Here is a 24,256-nt window from a genome sequence, read left to right as displayed (position 1 = left end):
GTTGCTGCCCTTTGCTTTGCCACTTCCAGGTCAGGCATGGAGGGTCCTTCGTGTTCCTTGCCCTACACCTGTAGAGGAACAGTAGCATCCTTGCAGTCCTGACTTCTGATGACTTTCAACAAATATACCCCTAAATCAAAGCACATGTTTATATGCACAAAGAAGCAGCTTAGCTTTATGGGTTCTTTGGATATATTTGTGAATAACGAAACCACCTGAGAGAGGAAAGAAGGTGGGGGGTTTAACCGCATTGCCCCAGATGGATAGATGGGAAAACCTGAAAGAATAGAGGCATAGTCTGTGTTGTGTAGTGGTTTTGCCAGCCAAAGGTTAGTAGAGGTTGGCAGTAAAGGGGTGTTTATGGCTGGCCCCTCGCATCTCTTTAAAGCTTACCTTGTGCATTTGGAATTTGATCCAAAGCCTAGTGGGGTCAGGTGGGAGCTGTTGTTCTACGGAGGTTGGTGGACCTTGGACCGCGACAGTGGTAGCATGCTTCATTTTTCAGCTCTAACTCGACTTTTTTTCCTTTACTGTCTGCTGAGAGTTTGTAAGTACCTGCTGCTTTTATTCATTGTCAGCCTGTAGAGCTGGGTATATATGGTGCTTTAGCTACACAAGAGAAGGTGCATTAATAAGCGGGAGCCTTGCTCTTGTGTCCCTTTGTCCTTGTATACATCAGTGTTTACGGTGGTCAGTGCTTTCAGTGACTGTGTTAAGGAGCTCCCCAGGCTCAGATCCGTGGCTGCCTTATTTTATTAATGCAGTGAGTGGGTGTGCCTCTTTTGGTCAGCAAGCCAAGTATCTTGCCTTCAACTTCAGCAGAGTGGATGAAAAGCAATGATGTTTTTCAGTGTAAAGAGTCTGAAGGTAGAAATCAGATCTGTTCAAAGCTGAATTTGAAATTAGGCTTCTACGTAGGGTGTTAATCTATACTGCAATCTATTAAAGCCACTTAAATTAAAACCAAATAAAATTCAAGCTTTGTGTGTCTGCTGCCTGGAAGTGTAAAAGAGTATCAGACCCTTGACCTGGCAGAAGGAGCTGGACCCAGGAGTTGCTAACCTGCTAAAATAGCTTTTGGTAACGATGGCGTTGCGCTTTTTTCATGTTGTTTTTTTCAGGTACTTGACTTCAGTGTTTCAGATTAACTCAAATTTGATAATCAGTTGGGAATTAGAAATTTGCCTCTTCCAAACTTTCTGTAAGAGGAAGGTATGAAATATTCAAATCTTCTAATTGCCAAAGGAGGTTGTGACCAGAGGCAGAAGGATAAATTGTTTACAGACAATACTTTCCTTGTTCTCTTGAACAGCACATTTTAAGTACAAAAATAGCTTGATGTTTTTCTTAGTGTATCCTATGTATTTCAAGTTTAGCATGCATTTTCGTTGTTATTTTTTGGGAATTTTGAATTATAGTTGCTGTCAAATTAAACTGGACATACTAATGCAGAATGTTACTCACCATTTCAACATAAACCCATAAACACTGAGACTATGGACAAGCATATGTTCAGTTATTAATTTATTTTTAAGTGTACAACAAATGTGGATGATCATAGTACATTTCCTGATTGGCAAAAGCATATTAACAAATGGGAGCCAGCCTTTCTGTAAGACAGTACAAATGCCGAACAAGGTTAAATTGGGTTCACACTGTGTTTCCTTGAGGGCTAGTGTAAAAGAGCATTAAAGGCGTTTTCCTCTGAACATCCATCTGTCTTGCAGTTCTGGCTCGCAGTCATGGGCGGGCACAGCTGGAGTGGCTGCAACGATCGCTGCCTCTCTGCTGCCTGTACTGCTCTACCTGTGGTCTCGTTCCCATGGCAGGGACAACTGAACGATGTGTCTCTGCTCCTGAGATGCTGTAATTTATAGACTAAACCTGTAATGGGAATGGATGTTGATTGCAACCAAATTTAGGCCGTAGCAACAGATGTGCAGTCCTCCAAGCTCAGAGGGAGTAAATAGGGGATAGGCAAGCTGCCTTGGGAGCTATAGCCTAGGCTCAGAGGACTTTCTAGAAGGAGTATGTCCTGGAAATCACAAGCCTGCTGCAGGAGGAAGTTACGGAGGGACCGCTGGTCTGCTGCAAGGTATCTTCTGCGTGCTTTTCAGGCGGTGCTCTGTGGAGTCTGTATCAAGGCAATCATAGCTGAAGGCCAGAATCGGAATGCAGAAGGTGGCTCACACAGTAACAGAGATTGTCACAATCCTACCTAGAGGCAGATAATGGAGGTGTGCCTGTGCCTGCCTATTCTATCTAGACATCCCTGCGTAGCAGCTTTCTTGCATGGTTTTTGTGTGGCTGTTAAGCTCGGTGCATTAGAAATCACCTGCCAAAACCTTTATTAAGGATGATCGTGAATTGCTGAAAAGTGAAGAAATTCAGGCTTGTTTCCCATGGCAACTTTAACTCTGCACTTTTGTGCATAAGTATTACAGTGGAATATAAATATGCAATTACCTGTCTTCATGCAGCTTAGGCTTGGGTGTAGTTTTAAATACCTACAAACTTCTTACAATGTTGTTTCTAGAGGAATGCTTACTGTGACTTAAAAGTCTTTTCCTTTTTTTTCTTTTTACTAAAAGTGAGTAAATATATATATATATATATATTTATCATCTCTTTGCTGATTATGGCTATGGTTATGCCATTCTTCTTATGTTCAAATGCTTTAAGTTCCTAGAGTGGCAGGAAGTAGTTAATGTAACAGCTGTTTCAGGTGGGTTTTTCTGTTTGCATTAATTTTGTCAACAATCTTTCGAAAAAACTTTTTGAGGCCTTGTAGGTAGTTCCTCTGAACAGTTAAAAATTTTGAAAGACCACATGAATATCCATAGTTCAACATCCTACAAGGTGCATCTGAAATTAAAGAGGTGCTGTTCTTTTTTAATCATATTTTTCCATATGTCATGTGCTTCATTGCAATTCTGTTGGACTGTTGTGAAATCTTATTTTGACCAATATGGAGAATAACGTCTTTATTTTAAAAGATGTGGAGAGAAGACAGAGTGTCTTCTGCAGGGTCTGAGAGAACAGGTGCGGTGTAACCCTCAAAAGCTGCATTCTCAACGGCAGTCATTTTGCCATGGAGACCTCCCTCATTCTCCCAGTAAGTGGGGACAAACTTGCTGTGACCCATATGAATCTGACAGGGTGGGTTATAGCTTCAGGCAACAGAATTAGCTGTATTTATTTAAAACGCAATGAGCTAGAGAACATGAACAGTTGCTGAACCCAGATCTCCTGGAGAGCACAACCACGAGACCACCAGGCAAGACATCTGATGTATGCAAAAAAATTCAAAGCAATTTCTTATTTAAAGATACAAACCCAGCATTATTAAAGCAACAAGCCTAAAATACCAAGGCACTCGGGTGGCCAATTGCTGCAGTCCTAACCTGACCCAACCTGCTTAGCTTTCGGCTGCTTATTGACAGGCCGATGAGATGACTACTTTAAAGCAATCAGTCATGTTGCCCTTTCCCTCACAGCGTGTGGAGACCCCACATCAGTTATGCATCCTGGCGTGCAGTTCCCCACCTGTGCTGTTTGAACACTGTATCCTTAGCTGTGCAAACATTACACATAGTTTAGGTGACAAGTTGCAAAGTTAAGTAGACTTGTTGTTACAGCAGAAAGTAGTTGAGCTTCAGTCACCCTGAAAAGAAAAGATCCAGACTAGCTTAGGAATGTGCAAGTCTGCTGTATCGTGTTTAAAGATTTGTTCACCTCTCCATAAAGCCGCTGATAAGGGTAACGTGTGCTGCTGGAAATGTTCACACCACGTGCATTTCTGAAGTGAAGGGAACGGGTGCCACAGGTTTGTGCATTCGCTGCGCTTGTCCTGCCATGTGTATGGCCCTGTACGGTCACTGATGATCAGTTGTGTGCCAGCTGCTTTTTCACAGCCACTGAGGCAGGGGGGGTATTTTGCATCCCTCCCAGCACGATGTTTTAAATACAGGCAGTATTATTCCATAGCATGGCATCTGTCTAGTACTGCGCAGGGATGCTGCTTTTCAGGCTGCTGTGGTTGCTGGAAAATGGTCTCTGCTGCATTATGGTGGTCTTTTCTTAGTTTTGAACAAAACCTTTATGATAGAGAAGATGCAGCTCAGCTCTTTTGGTGAGAAGGACACAGGACATGCCTAAGTCTTGTGCTTTTCTTCCCCTTTGTGCCAAGCTGGCTGTGCAACCATTCCCGTGTTGTCTTTGTTGGTCTGTGCACTTGTTAGCTGGCAAAATAGCTCTTCATTATGTTATTTAGTTCCTCTCTGCCAGGCGGAAATGTGCTGTCACCAACAGCTAGTTGTGATGTCTGTAAAACCCTGGGTGTTCATTTACATGAACTAGTGTGCCCTTTCTACCCATCCCAGGTGTTTTAGTATTACTTGGAACATTGATCATTTGTGCTGCTCAATACCAGGTGAAGAGGTTGGGTCTTGAAGTGATAATTCTGCAACGGGGAATGCACAGGCTGGTTGCCTGCAGTGGAAAGGAGCAGACGTAAAAGAGGATATGGTGTAGTTGTCATCTTGCAATGGAAAGGTAATATTTGGAAATATATTGTGTTGCTTTTAACCTGGTTTGAGTACTAAACTCCCCCCAAACTGCCAGGCTTAAATTGTTGTTATCTGTGTCGATGGAGATTTTCTGGGTGGTTAAATATATGTCAGTAGTGCTTGAAGATATAAGTTGAGGTGTTGATGTCTGTTTGACTGTGTTTCTCATCCCAGGTGTGGCAAGAGGAGGGAGGTTCTGCCTTATTCTTGATGGCTGGGTGCTACTGGAAAGATCAAAATAGCTTTGTGGGTTTTGGCAGGTGAGATGATTCTAATGGTGAGGGGCATGAACAAGCCTGGGAGCAAATGACTACCAAAAGTTTTGTTCAGGATGGCAGGGCAAGGGTTGTGAGCCAGCTGTCAAGATTTCAGGTACAGTGGCAGGTACAAAAGACATCCCAAAGACCACAGTGATAAGTTTAGGGGGGAAATGTCATTTGTGAGCCGTGGATTCTCCTTTTCATGGCTGTGTAAGAAGGGACCTTGGCTGAGGGAAGTGCTTCACTTTGGATTCCATACTTTAAAAAATATTGAGACTGTTTCGAGAGGGTGCAAAAGAGAAACAGTGAGTGTGACCAGGGGTCTGCAAAACACAACTGTGAGTGCAGGCTGGATGGCATTGGGGTTGTGTTTAGCGCAGTGAAGAGGGTGGCACATACGATGAGGTCTTCTGTTGCAAAACTGAGAAAGGCAGTGTTCTGGCCTGTGTCTGCTGTGGGTAGGAAGAGAAGCTGTGAATATAAACCACAGCAAGGGAAATTCTGATTAGATATTAGGAAAAACTTTCCAGTGATAAGACTAATGAAACAGGAGGATAGAGTGCCTGGGGAGCATATGAGTCTCTCTTATTGGAGTCTGTAAAAACAGCCTAGACAAAGTCAGAAATTATTTAGGGGGAGGTGATGCTGCCCTTGGGCAGGTGCATGGACTAGATGTCTCTCTTAAAGCTCAGGCTCCTGGAGGCATGTGATTAGATGGGAATTTCAGCTTCTATTAAAGAAAGAGAAATGATCCCTCACCCTCATGGTTGCAAGGATTGGAAATACGAGCCAGGTTTGATGCCAATGCAGAACCCAAAATGCAACTCAAAATACATCTTTGAGGAAATCCAGCCTTTGACATTAGGCTCCTGTGCCTAAGTGTTGGGTGTAGGCAGTGAGATTCACCTAACAGCAGGCAGAGGAAGAAACCTCGGATATTCAATGACTGGGCAGGAGAATTTGTCTTCACATCATCTTATCCCAGTGTTTCATGATCTTTCCATATTCCTGCCAGTTCTCTTGTGTTTTGATTTTGCTCTGTATATCCCTTTTCAGGATATAACAGTTGTTTAAATGTATTAAATTGTTGGGGGTGTGCGTATGTGTACTTTAAGCTGGGAAGTGGTGGAAAAAGACATTTGGGGATTAGCTGCTACCCCAAAGACCTTTTGACAGGGTTGATAAGGACACAGAGTAACTTACCTGGGACAGAAGCACTGAGAGACTCCTTGCTGTGTGTGCAGGTAGGCATTCTTTGGAAAGTCAGCGTAGCCCAGATTCAGCAGAAGTCCTGCTGTCACCCGCTGCAGAGGTGTTGCTTTTATGGTACTTGTTTTGGTTAGTTTAGTAAAAATTTATAAGTGGGGAAAAGACCTATGAGGTAATCTTGGTTACTGACCCTGAGGGCCAGTGCAAGGCTGCTCACTTGGAAATGGCTCTAGTTAAAATAATAATTAAGGCAGAGGATGGAAACCGGGGAGGCAGATCTGCTAGGCTAGTGCTGTCCTTACTATGTCCCTTTTCAATTTTAATTGCCTTGGAAAAAAAGCAAAATCACAAGGCTTTAAAAGCTCTGATTTTTCCTGCTCTTCAACCCCCCACCCCCTCCGCGATCTTGGAGGCATCAACTCTCATCTGTCAAAGTGTAAATCAGCAATTAAAACACAAACAGCGAAATGCCAAAGATGACCCGAAGCACAAAGCAACTGACAAACAAGTCCAGACAAATCGGCGGATAATTTATAAGCATTGCCCTAAAATCTAATTATTTGGCAATTCGAATTTGCAGCCGGCCAGGGCTGTGCAATAAATTTAACCCGCCATAAATTATTTAGGAGCAGCCCGTGGTGTAAATCAAAAACACGAGTGTTTGTTTAAGAAATAAGGTCCTTCTGCATAAAATGACTTTTTTTTTTCTTTGAAGAGGGGGGAAAAAAGCATCCCTGAACCAAATGAGCTGGTGCTGAGGCTGTGTCCCTCCACGGAGACTCCCTTGCCTCTTCTGCACTTACCTTTTTTTAAGGGTGTAAGGGGGTCTTTTGGTAGAAGTTTTATGCTTTTCCTTGTCAGAAAAAAATCCCTTTTTCACAACGGCCTCTGCTTGTTTTTATTGCATTTTGAACAGTCGGCTCTGATTTTTATGGGCATCTTTTATTCTTGTGTTTATTAAACTTCTTCACATGGGGGTGAGAGTAAGGGATAAATTATTCTCTGGTAGTTTTTGAACTGAATAGGCCACACGTTCTTCCTCAAATATATAACTCAGTGTCCTGAACTGTGCCCTGTCACCTTAGTACATGAGCTTCTGGATTAAAAGGTTTTGAGAACTGGGAAGTTCTTGCTGGGCACTGTATTCTTTTTGTCTAATAATGTTAGTGCTCCCCAGATCCAAAAGGGTAAGAAAAAAGATTCCTCTGTAGGAATTAGTGTAACTTCACATACTTTCTTCTCTGAATTCCAGAGATCTGTCCATTACAGGAATTTAGGGAGTATAGTTGTGTGCTTGTTGATTTCTTTTATTAGTAAGGAGGTCAAACCAGCTGAATTTGTGCATCCCTGCTCCAGTGTCAAAGGGAGGGGAGTTTCATTTAGGACAGTTGGGTAAGGAAAGGCTGGGTTTATAGCAGTGCTTTCACATGCCCTTATGAATCTTTAAAATCGGTCTTAAAAGGAAGTCCCTATCCATTCTGTTGTTACCCTGCAGCCTCCTGCTGCTGCTCAGCACATTGGCTTGGGACAGCCAGGTCGCACAGGAGGCTTCCACCTGGGACCTCTTTTTTTTGGGAAACATTTATTTAAAACAAAAAAAAAAATTCTGAGCAAGCTGTCACACAGATTTGCTTGAAGTACCGTGAAATTATAAATGCAAGATTGTTGTAAACAGTGTGGACCTAGTAATGGATATGTATAAGCCTCCGGCTCTGTAGGTTCCTATTGTTACCATGTTTGGGGGCGCAGCTGAGGGGAGGGACAGGGTGCTGATGTCTCTTTCTTTAAGCGTGTTAATATTGATTTTAGAAGCTCTGTGTTCCAACAATATAAATGCAAATGCCTGTAATTGGGAGCTGCGGTGCAGAATTTCTCAACAGAAAACATGTTCAACTTTTCATGACAATGGAAGGAAAATAAAAAGCTGCTTTTTATTGCTGGTGGTTTGAATCCTGGATTTCCTTTTAAGTTACTTTGCAGTGCTAAATAAAATACCTAATTGTAGTGCTCGCAAAATTCAAATGGGTACATTTGTTCTTCTGGTAGCTTGTGGCTGTTTGTAGCCTCTGGACACCCTCAGCATTATTTCAGCACATCCATAACTTCTGGTTGTGCTATAAGGAAAGGCTTGGAGGTGGGGAACCAAAAAACTTAGAAGCCCCAAATGCTGCTGGCACAAATCACTGCCAAAGTTGGAACGTGTACTCAGTGTTGGAGTGGAAATGGGTGAGGGTCTCAAAGTAATGCTTATGGATGATCAGACTCTGATAAAAGAAAGAAGGTGTCGGTGAACCTCTCCTTTTAATTCCCTTGTGCTGCTCTCCTCCACCTTTCCCACCTGGGAAGAAGCAGTGAAGGTCCTTGATGGTGGAGATGGAGCTGAGTGTGTTGAGCTCACCGGGTTGCTGTGAAGTGTGAGAGCGCACCCGGCTGCCTTCCTGCATCACAGTCTGTTGGGGGGTTGTGTGTGTGTGCATGCATGCGTGTGTGTGTCTTAAGTGCTCACCATTTCATAATAATTACTAATGAAATTCTAGATCTGTAATAACATTTTGGATATCTAAAACAAACCATATGCTTGTAAAAAAAAAAAAAGGAAACAGATCAACTTTAAGCCATAAATTCTTGGTAATAGAGACTTTTTTTTTATCATCCCCCCCCCTCTGTTTATGTTTGATAGATATTTTTGTTTCTGCAGGAATGTCAACTCTTAATTTCATGATGTATCATGGGCTTAAGAAAATTGAATTTAATAAAGGCAAAAGATGAATGGCACCTTTAAAGGTCCCAACACTTGTCTTTATTAGCAGGACAAACTGCAGGGTCTCCAAACACTGCTTCTCTCCAAATGAAAGTTTAAATGAAAAGTACAGCAGTGTCACAGGTTAAATTTCATTGCAGGACTGGTTAACGTCGTTAGTGAGGAGTGGGGCTTATTTCATGGGGCTGGTATCTGTTGCCTTAGATACCAGTGGAGCAAACACTGCCAGAGACTGGAAAAATCTCTGCTATAGGAAATGTGCAGATAAACAGCCTTTTGGGAAAGGTCCTTTGCCACTTGCTTCAAAAACTGAACAGATAAGCCCAAAAGAGCGCCTGTGCTTTCTCCAGAGATGCTCGAGTCACTCCTGGGGTTCCACCCCCACTCTTGGCTGCATGCTTCCCCCTGACCTGCAATAATTCTGGATATTGTTAAATTTTCCGCGTTTTTTTTAGTATGGCTTTTTCTTTCCTCCATTTGTCTTAATCCGACCCTCCTGGAAGTGATTTTTGTCTTTAGTTCTGGAAGATGAGTGACGCCTTTGTGTATCAGGTCAGCAGCAGGACTGTCTTTCAGTCTTGCTTTGCATCCAGTCAGTTGATGGCCCCTGAGGATATTTCTGGTCCCTTAGGACTGATCTCAGCGTTGCAATGAAACCTTGCTGTGAAATCTGACCAGTACATGTCCGTCTCTGCGGGGGGACAGGACTACTTGTCTTGCCCTGCTGTGGGCTTGCCCAGTTCCGTGGTCGCCCAATTCCATGGTCACCCCCTGGGTGGGATGCAGACCTAAGGGGCAACGAGCCACCCCAGCCCAGTTTGAAGGATGGGGTGGTGTGTTATCCTGGGGTTAAGCTTGGCTCTGTGATGACCTCTGTCCATTGGCTTCAAACTTTGCAGTCTATTTTCCTTCCGAACAGAAATTTGCTTTCAGAGCCTATGTGGGCTCTTTTGAAGGGAGGATTGGCTATGTCCCATGTTTCAGATTGAGTTTCCCATGTTTCCATGGGTCCTCCTGGGTGGCTGAAGCTGGTGAGTTTGGCTGCACCACAACAGGCAATCCGGGTGATGCTCAGGTGTTTTGCCCCTTTGTCCTCCTCCCCTTCCAGCCCATGGGTCAAATTTCTTCTCTTTCCTGGGGTAACTTGGTGACTCTCAGTGGGGTGGTACGGCCGTGGGGAAAGGATGCACCCAACACTCCTCTCTGCCTTAGTCTGTGTGGCACATGCAGAGTGTGGCACAGCCAACCATGGGGAAATGGTTTAAGTCCTGCGTCCTCTGCAGCTTGGCTGCTCAGTGTCTACACCTGGGCACTTCAGCACTGTTAATTCTTTATTTTATTTAAAATTTTTTTTCTAATTCTGTTTCAGCAGCGTGTGCTCCCCATGTGCCCTGGTCCAGGCTGCGTGCCTGCTGCTACAGGGAGCTGCTCTGCCGCAGCCACGGGCTCTGTCCACCATGGAAATTGTGTGTTTCTCCTGGCTATTTAAATTATTTGTTGTTTCCATTTACCCACCCAGCTTCTTTCCTTCTCTCTGCTTGCTGGGGTGGTGATGTCATCAGCTCATATGCATGACCTCATGATAATTTCTGCCTGTGGGTCATGAGGGTTGCAGCCAGGGTCCAAAAACTGTGTTAGTTCCTCCGCAGCGGCTGCATTTTCCACATGCTAATTTTACTTACAGGAGTTGGATATTTTTGGTGGGGAGTTTTTTATTATTTCTTATTTGTCTCTTCCAGATGTTTTCAGGCAGGTTTTTTTGTTGTTAAACTAATTCCATTCATGTTTTAAAAATTTATGAAAGCACTAATAAAAATGTCAAAGTGGTAAAAATGTTAGCTTTTGCTCAGCTTTGATTAAATTTTGCAAACTGTTTTTGAATATTAAAAAGCAATATTTTTTTTATTCTCTCTCCCTCTCTCTGTTTCTCTCCAGAAGTGATTTGAGAGGCTTGTTGCATGGATATCACTCAATGGGCTCATTTGCACTCCAGAACCTTGGTGCCATGTATCTCTATTAAATAACATAGACAAATTATTCTTTAAAGACACGAAACAAATTGTCACTTCTCCTCTTACATTAAACTGGAGGGAGGAAAAGGAGTGGAGAAGCAGGGGGGTGAACACAAAGGATTTTATCGCTTTTATTCAGTGGTTGGCGTTTTTAATTCAATGTATATTTTTTAATAATTGAGAAATCCATCGCAACTGGATTTGTTTAAACTTTTTATTAACAGGTCCATGTAAATTTTTGATTGCTGGTTATTCAAATAATTGAACATTCTTCTGATGAAGGAATGTTTTTATTTCCCTATCAGCATAAATTGGCTGCAAAGAGGAAAATGAAGCAGGGCTTGCTACTGTGCTGTATCCCGTAGGGAAGGATTTGGAGGAGCACTTCCAGCTCCTCTCCTCACTCTATTGGAGGAGAGCAGTGCTCCTCAGCCTCTCCTGGGAAGGAGGTGCTTCGTGCAATAGCTACTGTTGTCTGTCTGGTGATGTCCTCCAAAAGGACGGCAAGGTGGAGAGGATGGGACTGGTCTTGGGGAGAGCACAGCCTGTGGGATGTCCTTGCTAAACAGATGTGAGCCCATTGCAAGTACATCTCCACATTCCCTGGGCGGTGCGTGCAAGTGGTGCTAGACCATCTTCCTTAGGTTCAGCTTAGGCAATGATGCGTGCAGTTGCAGCGCTGAGCACAGAGACCTCCTTGCTGCCTGTCCCAGCTGCAATGAACATCAGCACCATCCCCCTCTGTGCTCACGGCATTGGATGTGCTCTGTGCTCTAGCACCACTTTCCCACTTGGATGGCAGAGCTTTGTGTTGGGCTTAGTTTTGTTTGGGACTGTCAGGCCCCTGTTTTTACAGCCAGCTTGCTAGGCACGATAGTTTCCAACTTCATTTTTTGTTTGTTTTAAATGAACAGCTGGTTTTCTTTTTGCCCTATTCAGGAAATCATCGAGTTCCCTATCCTGAAGCTGAATGGCAGGACGATGGAGATCGAATCCACCTTTCACATGTATGTTCAGCCTGTGGTGCATCCCCAGCTTACGCCCTTCTGTACAGAGGTAAAGTGCAAAGGTTCCCTGGTGCTCCAAGAGTCTCCCTGGGAAGCAGGTTTCCATTGCACTAGGGATTGGGGTTGCCTCTTCATGGTGCAGCTGCAAGGCCACGTGTCATGTCAGCCTCAAGTTAAGGACAAGCAGAATCATTTTTTGTCATTGCAGTAGTGTGTAAAGACCTCAGTTTGGATTCATAAATAACTCTGTCTGTGATCTGCTAACTAAGATAATTGTATTTACAATTAAAGAACATCTAACTGGGTGAGCACAAAATAAAAGCACTCATGGTAGCTGATGCTCAAAATCCTGTATCCTCTCTGTGAGCTCTTTGTGGTTTTGTCCTGCTGCTCTTTGGTGGGGAATGTCTAAGAGAGCATGGTCTGTGGGAAGAAAGTGTTGTACACCTGCATGTTTCAGAGGCTCCAAATTACTATCCCATGGTCCTGCCTGTTGGGATTTGATGAGTCATTCAGAGTGGTAGGATAACCCATGTCTGTATTTTTAAGACTCTCTTTTTGATGTTGTGCTTGTGGGGCACTTTAAATGATTGCTGGAGAAGTGGCCTCTTGTTACTTGGTTATTCTCATTGCCACAGGCAGCTACTCTTGAGCCGTGGCCACCTTTCCTCACGTACAGACAAGAGGATGAAGGTGGTAAATGCGATCCCTGAGGGTTCAAAGGAATAGGGGGTCAGGGGTTGGGGATTTTTGTTGTTGTGTTTTGGTTTTTAGGGTTGGTTTTTTTTTTTCATTCAACACCAAGTTAACTGTTTCTGCAAGTGCATTCTTCCCTGCTGTAACGATCAAAAAAAAGTTTTAAATTGCTTTTGCTTTGGATTTTTTTTCTGTTGCTCCACTGGTTTATAGAACCATAGAATGGTTTGAATTGGAAGAGACCTTAAAGATCATCTATTTCCAACCCCCCTGCCATGGGCAGGGACACCTTCTGCTAAACCAGGTTGCTCAAAGGCCCATCCGGCCTGGCCTTGAACACTTCCAGGGAGGGGGCATCCACAACTTCTCTGGGCAACCTATTCCAGTGTCTCACCACCCACACAGCGGAGAATTTCTTCCAAATATCCAATCTAAATCTACCCTCTTTCAGTTTGAAACCGTTACCCATCATCCTATCACTACACTCCCTGATAAGAGTCCCTCCCCATCTTTCCTGTAGGCCCCCTTTAAGTACTGGAAGGCAAATATAAGGTCTCCGTGGAGCCTTCTCTTCTCCAGGCTGAACAACCCTCAGCCTTTCCTCATAGGGAGGTACTCCAGCCGTCCTCTGGATGCACTCGAGCAGGTCCATGTGTCTCTTATGCTGGGGGCCCCAGAGCTGAACACAGTACTGCGGGTGGGGTCTCACCAGAGCAGAGGGGGAGAATCACCTCCCTTGACCTGCTGGCCACACTTCTTTTGATGCAGCCCAGGATGGCTCATTCAGTTTTTCATCCACCAGTACCCCTAAGTCCTTCTCCACAGGGCTGCTGTCAATCCACTCATCACCCAACCTGTATTTGGGATTGCCCCAACTTAGATGTAGAATCTTGCACTTGGCCTTGTTGAACTTCATGGGCCCACCTCTCAAGTCTGTCAAGGTCTCTGGATGGCCTCCCTTCCCTCTAGTGTGTCAACTGCACCACAATGCTTCGTGCCATCGCCAAACTTGCTGAGGGTGCACTCAATCCCACTGTCCATGTCACCAGCAAAGATGTTAAACAGCACTGGTCCCAATACTGACCCTTGAGACATGCCATTCGTCACTGGTGTCCACTTGGACATCGAGCCATTGACTGTGGCTCTTTGAGTGCGACCATCCAGCCAATTCTTTATCCACTGAGTGGTCCATCTGTCAAATCCATGTCTCTGCAATTTAGAGACAAGGATATTGTGTGGGGTTTGATGTTGGCCAGCTCAGTGACTAAATTACTGTCTGTGGGAGTATCCAAGTTCTTATTTCTGTCCCCGTCTCATCTGGGATCATCAACACCATGGTGTGTTTTACCCGATCTCTGCAGCTGCAGGTTTAAGCCCTTGAAGTGCTTGTCCTGTGTGTACTAACTTGATGAAAAATGACTCCTCTGTGTTAGGTGGAGTCCCCTCCAGGTCCAACCAGCCCCTTCCATATTTCCATGTTGTAAAAATAAATACTTTTTTTATTCTCTTGTAACTAAAAACCATCTGAAGGTATTTTATTTAGACTTTAAAAAAAAAAAAAAAAGACTGAGCACAGAAAACATTATTCCCGGGAGATGGGCTTTCAGAAAGCTATAAATGTGTGAAAACAGAGGGGTATAAGGGAAACGTTTTTGCAACCTTAATGCTAGAAGGCTGGACAACTACTTTGGCTGTCCTTATCCTAATGAGACTTGCTGGACATAGGCTTGTACAAATGTGATAAATCTCACAGCTTGCACCTGATCTTTGCTAAAAGCAACATCGTTACTAGAGTAGAGCCCAGAATGTCTGTTTTGTATGTCATCTAAATTCTAGAGAAAAGACATCTTACTCATTAAGTCCCACCAAAATTCCTTTTTCTGGAAATTCCTGTTGTCTTCTTCCTGCTCCTGGTAAAGGTTGCAGCTCTGTTCTTGCACAAGAGTTGCATGACTTGCTTGGTGTGGCTGTCTGAGCAGAACAGAGTCTCCAGCCTGCTGCAGCCTGAGAACATTGAGAGGTTCTCTGGATGCTGAGCTTGTGACAGAGGCCTTCAGCCCATCTAATGCTCCTGCACTGCAGTGCCAGTTTCTCTGTCTTCTCTTGCTCACGGAAGGCTGGAGTAGCTGTTTGTGTCTCCTGAATGGAGCCCTTGAGCAAGCGAAGCTCTGTGTGTGTGTGCACCAGCCGTGCTTTTGCAGGAGTCCCCGGGATGGGGATGGGTGTTGCAGCTGCAGCATTGTACTGCAGGCTCTGCCGCTGACCTTGGTCTGGGGTCTTGTGTCCAGAGTTGGATAAAAATGTGCAGTGCTGAGGCCAGCAAGCAAAATGATTGCAGAACCCCGACCTGTGTGTGTCAGTGGCACAAAATGGTCCAACTTGCCAGGTTTGGCAAGTTCTCTGTTGTTAACAGTGTAGGTTAGGGAGCTGGTTTTAATCCTAGCCTGGAAGCCACTGGCTCCTGGGCAATCCCGCACTGCTCTAGTGCTGCCTGGTGATCCTCATGGCCCTTGTTCCTCCTGGCTTGGTGGTCACCCTGCAGGGGCTGCCATGAGGCTCAGGGAGTGGGATTGTGCTGGAGGGATAACTGGGCTTGTCCCTGGGTCCTGTATCTGGGGCTGACTTTGAAACCCTGCCCTAAGAGCCACAGGTGAGCTGGTCGTACTGAGGACCTTACTAAAGTTGCAAAAGTATTCTTTCATGTTTGCAGATGCTTTTTTTTGGAGGCTGTACTGGCCATGTAGAGACCTGTAAGATTGCTGGCTTCTGCTAGGCAGGCACAGGGGTCAGCCCTGTGCTGCTAGTGTAGGTTCCCGAGACCCTGGGAACACAGCTGGGACATGTTGTGCGTCCAGCCTCTGCGGAGCTGCTACCCGCACAGCTCCAGTGCTTGCCATCAACTTTCAGCTGGTTTATGTTTTCTGAAAAATACCTATTTTGCTAAATGCCAGTAAAGGGCTTTGTTAAGGTACCTCTACTTACAAAGGGTGAGATTTATTGGCCTCTTTGTCTACAAAGAATGACCAGGCCTGATTATCAGATTGTACACCAGAGGCAAGTGCTTAGGTAATCAGCAAACTGTCTTGGAGTAGAAATACGATGGTTTCCCAAATAAGCTCTGTAGGAAAAGCAGTGGTGTGGACATTACATGGGAGCCTCTCTGCTGTGCTGCTGCTTTCCCCACTCCCCTCCGCTTGCTAGCTTTGCCAGTAAGCAATAGGACTGCTTGATATAGACTGTGTGAGGGAGGATTACCAGGGTTGCTCAACGTTACTCCATGGGTCTGAAGTACCTGTCACATCCCTTTTCCTTCTTGAAGGAGACAGCACAGCACGGGAAGGGTGTCTGCAAGGGTGGACAGCTCATGGTCACCCTCAAGGCTTAGCTCACCCTTAACTTAGCTTTTGGTGTGTCTGTGCTCTCTCCCTTGGCTACAGGAGGTTCCTCCAACTCCCCACACCAATGGCCAGGAGCACATCTTCCAGGGCTGGCTTACTCTGAAGCCCTCATCTGGTCCCCTTTCTCTTGACCTGCTCCTGTGAAACAACAGGTCATGAGGCTTGGTTATGATGAGGGGTGTGCTGAATTTTTAGACAGAGAAGGTAAAAAGTGCTTACAAGTGGTTAAAAGCTGCTGTTAGGTATATAAAGCTCATCATACCTTTTTGGAAGATGCAAGTGGTTTGTCTGATGCCAAGAGCTTAAGTGGAAGGTTCCCTCTACGCAGAAGGTGCTTGTACAGGCTTTTTCATGGTACTCAGCTCTCTTTTTATGATTAATTTTTATTGATTTTTTTTTTGAAGGAACAGACAATAAAAGTACAAAAAGATAAATGCCTTATAGCTTGTTTATGTTCCCAAGTACCATGTGCTTCTTGGGATTGCCAGTGAAACTTTACAATTGTGCAGTTTTATGTTTTTATACTTCATCAAAGCTGCAAGATCAGATAATGCTGGAGAGACCCAATGCACTAGGTGAAGTGTTACAGATGGACGTAACTGAGAACAGAAAGGATCTGAAAGGGTGAGAGAGTAGAAATCTGGTCCCTTTTTGAGCATCCTCTGACCTGTATTGAAATGTACCCATGCAGTGGGTATGCCCTTTTGTATTCGTGTGTGCAGTTTCTGCGGCATGAATCTTGTGTGCATGTGTGCTTGGCGATGTGTTCTTGTAGTTGGTACTTTGCTTGGCCTGTCAGGGAAGGAGGGAAGGAGTCTTGGGCAAGATCAGGCAGTGACTCTTCAGCGGGACCTCTGCATCCTCCTTCCTGTCCTTCCCTCCTCCTGATGGGAAATGTCTGGATGTGGCCATTTCGCCCTGTCCTCCCATGGCCATCAGGGGTGCGGTGCTGAACAGATGCAGTCCTGAAGGTGTCTGGAGTGGTAGAAGTCATTTACGTCAGTGCTGGCCATGATACCGAAAGGTTGCTTGTCATCCTTAGGAAAGACATGGACTTGTGGGAGCAGGTCTAGAGGAGGGCCAGAAGAATGCGAGGGATGGAACACCTCTCCTGTGAGGAAAGGCGAGAAAGCTGGTGTTGTTCAGCCTGGAGAAGAGAAGGCTCCAGGGAGACCTTATTGTGGCCTTTCAATACTTAAAGGGGGCTTATAAGAAAGATGGGGACAGACTTTTTAGCAGGGTCTATTGCAACAGGACAAGGGGTAATGATTTTAATCTAAAAGAGGGCAGATTCAGGCTAAATATAAGGAAGAAATTTTTTACAATGAGGGTAGTGAAGTGCTGGAACAGGTTGCCCAGAGAGGTTGGAAACCCGATCTAGCTAAAGATGTCCCTGCTTACTGCAAGGAGGTTGGACTAGATGACCTTAAAAGATCCCTTCCAACCCAAACTATTCTACAGTCCTTTCCCAAAAGCTCGTCTTTCAGCTGTTTCCAGAAGTTTGATTTGAGCTGTCCTCCAAGAGGCAGAGCCAGCACTTTGCAGTAGGTGAGCTGTCCACCTCTGCCAGGCCAATGCATGGAGAGAAAGACAGCAAGAAAAGTAAAAAAGAAACCAGTGAGCTTAAAAACTGCCCTAAAAAGCTGTGTGTTAATTTCTCAAATCTGTTTGCCTCTCGGAGTATGGGATGTCCGTAAGTAGCAGCTGTTGCCCAATTAAAATACAGATTAATATAAAAACAAGTTTCTGGAATGCAAAAGAGTGTCTGTGTCCCTCCACTTCCTTAAAATTCTGCCTCATAATGGCTTGATGAACTTGAGAAACCTACCTAGAGGAACTCTGTATTCTTAAAATTAAAATACTTTCCCTAAAAGGTGTATATTACCATTCCATGGAAGTCACTATGAGAAAATAATCTTTCCACTTACAGCTTATTCAGTGAGTCAGGTATTTGGTATTCATTAGATGTAATTACAGTTTAATTGGAGTTTCATCTCTTTTCTTTTTTTTTTTCTTCTTCCTCTGAGTTTGTGAGTGCTGTAAGCCAAGCAACCAAAGAAACAGAGGTAGAAACCATTAAGCTTCTTTCAGTTGTGCACACATTTAATAAAGCGGAGCGCTGTCATTTGTGAGAGGGCTTATGTTTTACGAGTAGATTGAGATGATCTGTGTGGCAACATCTCCTGAGTTGGGGGTAGGCTGTCAGCACCTCTTAACTGTGGTTCTGGAGGCTTGGGTCTGTGTGCAGGCAGCAAGGCGTGCTCCTAGGCTATGTTTGACCTTTGTTTTATGAAAACGTGTGAGATGTGTAGCTTCAGGAAAGTGCCCTATGAAGTGAAATCCTGTAGTGTGCACTTGTTTTAATAATGATTTTTTTAATTACTTGGGTACATTGATGGCAAGCTACTGACCTCCGATATTCAATATGTTAAACGACAGTTTTGTCAGTTGGAAGGCAGACAGAAAATTTATCTATTTTCCATGTGCCTCAAGTTATCCTGGGGAGACACAGGCAAAGACTGCATCTTTTTATATGTGTGTTTCTAGCTTTAAACAGCCACGCAGTCTGGGTTGGGTACAGTGAGTAGTAGGGACTATCCGTTGGCAGGACCTGTTCCTAAGGAGCCTCCTGAAAAACAGAGTAGAGCCAGGGTTCTGGATGAAAGTGGTTTTCTTCAGATTTCATTCGGTTGTTTTAAATACAATTTTGAACTGCAGAGGGATGCTGTGACGGACTGTGGGAAAGCGCATGTGGTGGCTGCTCAGCACGGGGGAGGATGACTGGGTCCACTCAGGGTCTCACTTACCAATAGTGGTCTGTTCTGTTCATCTAAGACTGTGCAATTTTGGTATCACCACAACAGCAAGGAAATGACCAGAGACCCCAGTAGTTATCTCTGCCTATGTAAGTCAAGGCACCATCAAAACTGGTGAAATGCATGTTGAAAAAGGGCGGCATTTGGGGCATCGTGCTGGTGCATGAAGCAGAGGGCACCACTGCTCCCCAAGTGGATCCTGCCCTCCTGAGAGTTTGCTGTTTTATGGTGTGAGTAGGAGCCCCCCTATATTTCTGTGTTTGGGATGGAACTGTACCCTTGCCCATGGCTGGGGAGCTGCCAGGGTCGCTGTGCTGTGCCTGGCTCCTCAGCAATGTCCCTGTGGGTCACAGGAGCATGTTTTGGTTGCAGTGAGATGGACAGGAGAGAAGACCTCTCTAATGATCTTTTGAGTGCTGCTCTGATGCCTCCTTTCTGTTTGTCTCTTGTTTCAGCTGACTGGGATTATTCAAGGCATGGTGGATGGGCAGCCAAGCCTCCAGCAAGTGCTTGAGGTAAGCAGAGTAACCTGTAGTTCCTGAACTCTGACCTCTGGTCCTGTCGTCCCCTCTTAATCTCCTTCTCTGCATCCTCCCCTTGCTGAGAATCGAACCGTGTAATTTGACTATGATTACAGCTTCATTAGAATAACATTTGCTGTCATGTTGGTGACGCGCTACTGAGAGTATTGAACCATTGATCTGTCATCTCCAGCTGTTCATGTCAAGGGTGCTGACAAGATATCCAAACTCCTGCCAGTAGATAGGAGAAGAGGCAATTCTTGCTTGAGCCAGTTTTAAAGCACCAAGACATTGCTGAAGACCACTGCTCTGGGAGCTTCTCCCTTCATTTTCTTTTCCCTCCCTCAGCACCTTATTAAATTAATTTTTTCTACCTATTTAAATGCTCAATAATACATGTAGTATAGAAAGAAAATGCCTCTAAAATCTAATCTGGAGGATGTGCAAATGCAGATGTAACTCTAATAATGCCATCTGCTTAATGTTGAATTCCTACAGCATTTAGGGCTTAATTAGCATGGAAGTATTTCTCCATCAGTAGCTTTTGTTGGTAGTCAAATAGTGAAGGAAACCTCCTCAAGCAGAGGCCGCTTGGGCTGCAGGTTGGTGTTCGATGCATTGTCTCTGTCAGGATTTCCACTGCTGTGTTACCTAATTGTTCCTAATCAGAATAAATGCAACAATTGCTTATCTGAGGAAATCAAATTAAAGCCTTTAAAATCCTCTGTGGAGACAGCACTTCATGGGCATTCACATCAGGGAGTTTAGAAAGGTTACCACTGCTGTCCCTCGCTCCAGGGAGCCTCATGTGGGGCTGGCTGGAAGATCCCAGCAGCCCAAGGGAGGCAGAAGTGTGGCTGAGAGGCTGGATGCTGCTTTGGGGGAGCTGTACTCCAGAGGGCTGTTGTACAATCGGTTGCAGAAAGAAACGCCATCCTCTGGTGGAAAGGCTGTGGCAGTGACACGAGACTGAAGACTGTGCTCTGTGAAGATGACATCTTGCATCCATTCAAACCCCCAGCTCTCCCTGGTGCTCTCCAGAGAGCACGTGGCAGTGATGCGTGTCCATAAGCATACAGATGCCTGTGCCTGCTTCCCCAGGAGGGAGAGCCCTCTTTGCCTGAACGTACGTTGCTGATAGAGTATTACAGAAAATGGTTCATTCTGTTTCTATGGGAGCTTCTTAGAGCGTGGAAACATTTCTGTAGATTTTTTTTTTTCTTTTGGACTGAAAAGGTGTTACACAGCAGCATGTTTCTAGGTTAAAATGAGATTTGGGTCAGGCAGCTTCTGGGGCATGCTGGTTTATTCAGGAGTGGAAGGTATCGGAACAGGGGAAAAGAGGAGGGATTTCTTTTGCTGAAGCATTGGAGATGCTGCTAGTGAGGCTGCATAGTAGCAGCTGATTGCCTGTCACCTGCCACTGGAAGATTTTGGGCATGTCATTTGCTAGTTCTAGCTGAAATAAGTGTCTGTGCAGGGGTTTTAGTCTAGGTTAGTTCCTACTAGTTAATCCCTGAGGTGGATGTGCATCCTCCGGATTAACGTGGCCTGTTTGTGAAGTGGATCCAGAACATCAGTCCCTATAGGAAGTTCATCAGGAATAGTGGGTTCACTTTAAATCCATGCTCAACAAGCACCTCCTCAGAATTAAGAGAGACCCAGCCTGGAGGGGAAGGGAACATGTGGCTTTGCTTGTCACTGCCGCACAGTGCCTGCACGTGCCCAGCCTTTCCATTTCTCCCCCTTTCCTATATCCCCTTGGAGTTGTATGAATTGGAGCATGTGAAAAATGCTATAGATGAGGGATGCCGTCCCAGAATGCCCATGTTTTTTCCTCACTGGAGGAGGCACAAGTTACGCTCACTATGATGAGCCCATTTGATATAGGGAGAGGAAAAGTGGAGGAGGGATGCCAAGTAAGAGCGCAGTCGTATCATCCGGTTAACACAGCACAACTTCCATCCTTCCATGAGCAGAGCTGCTATGGTGTCTGATAAGATCACCTCTGCTCTGGTTGCCTGATGTTTCCTATCAGAAATCTTCAAAGGTCCAAACATGCTGTTGTTGAGATGGCAAGCAAAGAGAGAAGAGAGAGAGGGAGGGGGTGGATAAGATCACAATTTTCTTCTCTCTTGATTGCAAACAGCTTATCTGAGTTTAACTGTTGTGGCTCGGCCTGTCTCTGCAAAACTCATCCCCTTTTCTTGCCTTGCTTTCAGAGGGTTGACGAGTGGATGGCGAAGGAAGGCCTCTTAGATCCCAGCGTCAAGTCGATTTTTGTGACCTGCGGAGACTGGGATTTGAAAGTGATGTGAGTATGGAAGGGGAGGGAGATTTTTCTGGGTTTTATTGCTCCATGCTTGCCTGTAGTGCATACCTCTTTGTCCTTACAAGCCTCCAACTGTCCCTGGTCTTTGTTTCTTAGGAAAATTGTTGTTTGCCATGAGTAATTGGGAGTGGAGGGTTAAGAAGACAGGTGGGTGCTGGCCATAGTGTAAGATCACTGCCAAGGATATTCCCTGTAGCGAATGAATCCTTTCAGAACCCCAAGAAAGGTTTAAACTGGATCTTTGTGATGGTTTGCCTTTTATCTGATATACTTTCCAAAGGGATGGATATTTCTGAGCACATACATGGAGCTCTGTTTCTGTACATCCAAATCAAGCAGTGGTCCGTACTTGACTTCTGCATGCAAGGCTTCTCTCTGTCATCTTGGCACACTACCTGGTTGTGAATCACAGAGTAGTCTTTGGAAAGAGAGTACAAGCCAAGTCTGGTATGCTTCATTTGTGTTCTTATCATTAAGGTCATCTTCATCAGCTGGGCAACTGTATCTGGAGAGTACCAGGTGGGGACCTGCACTGAGATCTGCAAGTGTTGGTGTATGTCCGTGTTTTGTTACAAAAATATGTAGACCACCAACCTAAAAATGTTATTTAAAAAAGTGGAGTTAAATGCCTGAGAATTATATTGGCCTAGTCTGTAAAGTGTTTGCAGATCAGTGTCATATTGTGCTGAATTCACTTGGATTCCTGTAATCTCACTTCAGCTTTTCATTTCCTCAGAGTGCTGGATAAAGACTTGTGTTGTTATCACACTGGTAAAGCATGGGTTTGACACATCCAATGCTAAACTGACATCCACAACTCGTTAGTAGTGTTACTTGGGTTTCAGTGTGACACTGGTTTCCCCAAGTCAGAAGCCTAAATAAACTGAACACAGCCTGGGAGCAATCAGCACCAGTTCTTCCCTACAGAGTGGTCTTTGTAGAGTGGCAGCTCCTTGCCTCTTCTTGGTGTGATTAGTGAGACATGAGATATGAGGACTGAAGCAGCAGCACAAGCGCTAGTGGAGATAAGAAATTTGCCGTGCTCCAGACAGGAGTGTGGTATGCGAGCTTTTGAGTCAAAATCTGTGTCTCTGCTGGGGCTGTGTCCAGAGCTGGTATATATTGCCAGTTCCTGTGTTACTGGTTTAAATTAAGAGTGAGGCTTATTTTTCTTTATATATCATGTTTAAACTTTTATTAGAGACCAGCACAAAGACAGCTGCAGGGATGTGCTAAACTTCTGTTTCTCATCTGTTCTCTTTTCTCAGTTCTTTACTCCCGAATTGCTGTTCTGAGAGTCCAGATTACCACTTTTGGTGATGGTTGTGAGGAACAGAGTTATCTTTGCTCAAAGCCCGTCTTTCCATCACTTTCACAGTGGGATAACAAGGTTCCCAGATAACAACATCCTAACTTGGTGTCTTTATGGAGTGGGCAACCTTCTGGATGTTTTTTTTCTTTGCTTCAGAGCTCTGCAGTGGGGAAATAAAGATGAGCCCCATTTCTGGTGAACAGTAGGGGTTGTGGGGTGAGCTGGCTCAGCAAGACATGCAGTTCTGGTGCAGAGCTACTCAATTCACCATTTGCCGTGGTCTCTCGCATGGATTGTGCCTCACTAGTCAGCTGGAAGAGAAGACTCCACTCCTGGCCATAAGGTTGCAGCGAGTGGTTCATTTCTCCCTCTTCTTTTAAAAAATTTTTTTAAACCATTAACTTCAGAATTCAATCCTGAAGCATCTCCAGGGCAAAGCAGAAAATACATTTCGTGTTTCCACCCACATGGATAGCGGGAGTCTGGCTGCAGCCGCTCGGTGAGTAGCACATCACGCCGCTCTGTTGATGATTGGGTGCCGCAGCGTGTAGCGTCACATCTGATTAGCACTGTGCCAGTGAATGAGGCTTGAGTGAGGACTCCCTGCCAGCTCTGACTTGTCTCGTTTCCCATTACTTTTACCCGTCGCTACAAATGCCGAGTCTCCCTCCTGAACTAATTAAGTTTGCGTGTGTTTAGACATGTTGCCAAATAGGGTTTAGCAAAGCAGAACTGAGCATCTCTTTTTAAAGAGGGGAGGTGGAGAGCTGAAACAGGGCCACTCAGACAGGGAGGTAGAGCTCAGAGATGTGGGTAGGAGGTATTCCAGGGAAGCATGGAGTGATTCCCTGGAAAAGACTTGCAGTGTAGCTGGTGCCCTTTGCTACCGTGTTGAGACCACACACTGGGCATGGAAGGCACTGGGGCAGTGGAAGGGGAGGCAGTGCTGCTTGTCCACATTCGGAGGAGTGTGTTGGTGGAAGCATTGCGTGGCAGAAACTGCACTGGGTTCCAGAGGAATGCAGGACAAGAGGTGAGTGCAGTACTTCCTGACTTGGGGCAGTTCCATTCCTAACTGTGCTGCTCCTTTTCTTCTCTTCCTTAATAATGACAGCTGCTTGCACAGCTGCCTGCAAAGCAAGCTGCAGCCCTCTTACCCGGTGTGTCATGTGGTTTGGAGTTCCTGTCCTCTGTTGTCCTTAGCTCGGCTGTTGGTGGGAAACCACACAGCCTTGTTCCAGGCTTCGCTAGCAATGACCTGGGCATTTAGTTTGGCTTCTCTCTGAATGTGCTGTTGAGGAGCTGAGACATGGCATCTTCTGGACAGGCCTGTCTACTCTGATTGCTTCCAGGAGGTGCCACTG

At 45.1% G+C, this 24,256-nt stretch overlaps 1 protein-coding gene across 1 annotated transcript in view; it reads left to right on the top strand.

Moving 5' to 3' along the window:
* ERI3 (ERI1 exoribonuclease family member 3) overlaps nt 1-24,256 on the top strand; it is a 134,522-nt gene that overhangs the window by 12,227 nt on the left and 98,039 nt on the right. The window contains exons 3-5 of the mRNA XM_086462682.1: nt 11,750-11,866; nt 19,183-19,242; nt 21,471-21,562. Coding sequence (XP_086318808.1) covers nt 11,750-11,866; nt 19,183-19,242; nt 21,471-21,562 — 269 coding nt within the window. The remainder of the gene's footprint in view (nt 1-11,749; nt 11,867-19,182; nt 19,243-21,470; nt 21,563-24,256) is intronic.

The sequence above is a fragment of the Leptosomus discolor genome, chromosome 3, assembly GCF_034619465.1.
Source record: "Leptosomus discolor isolate bLepDis1 chromosome 3, bLepDis1.hap2, whole genome shotgun sequence".
NCBI lineage: Eukaryota > Metazoa > Chordata > Aves > Leptosomiformes > Leptosomidae > Leptosomus > Leptosomus discolor.
This window is presented reverse-complemented; position numbering and strand designations above follow the sequence as displayed.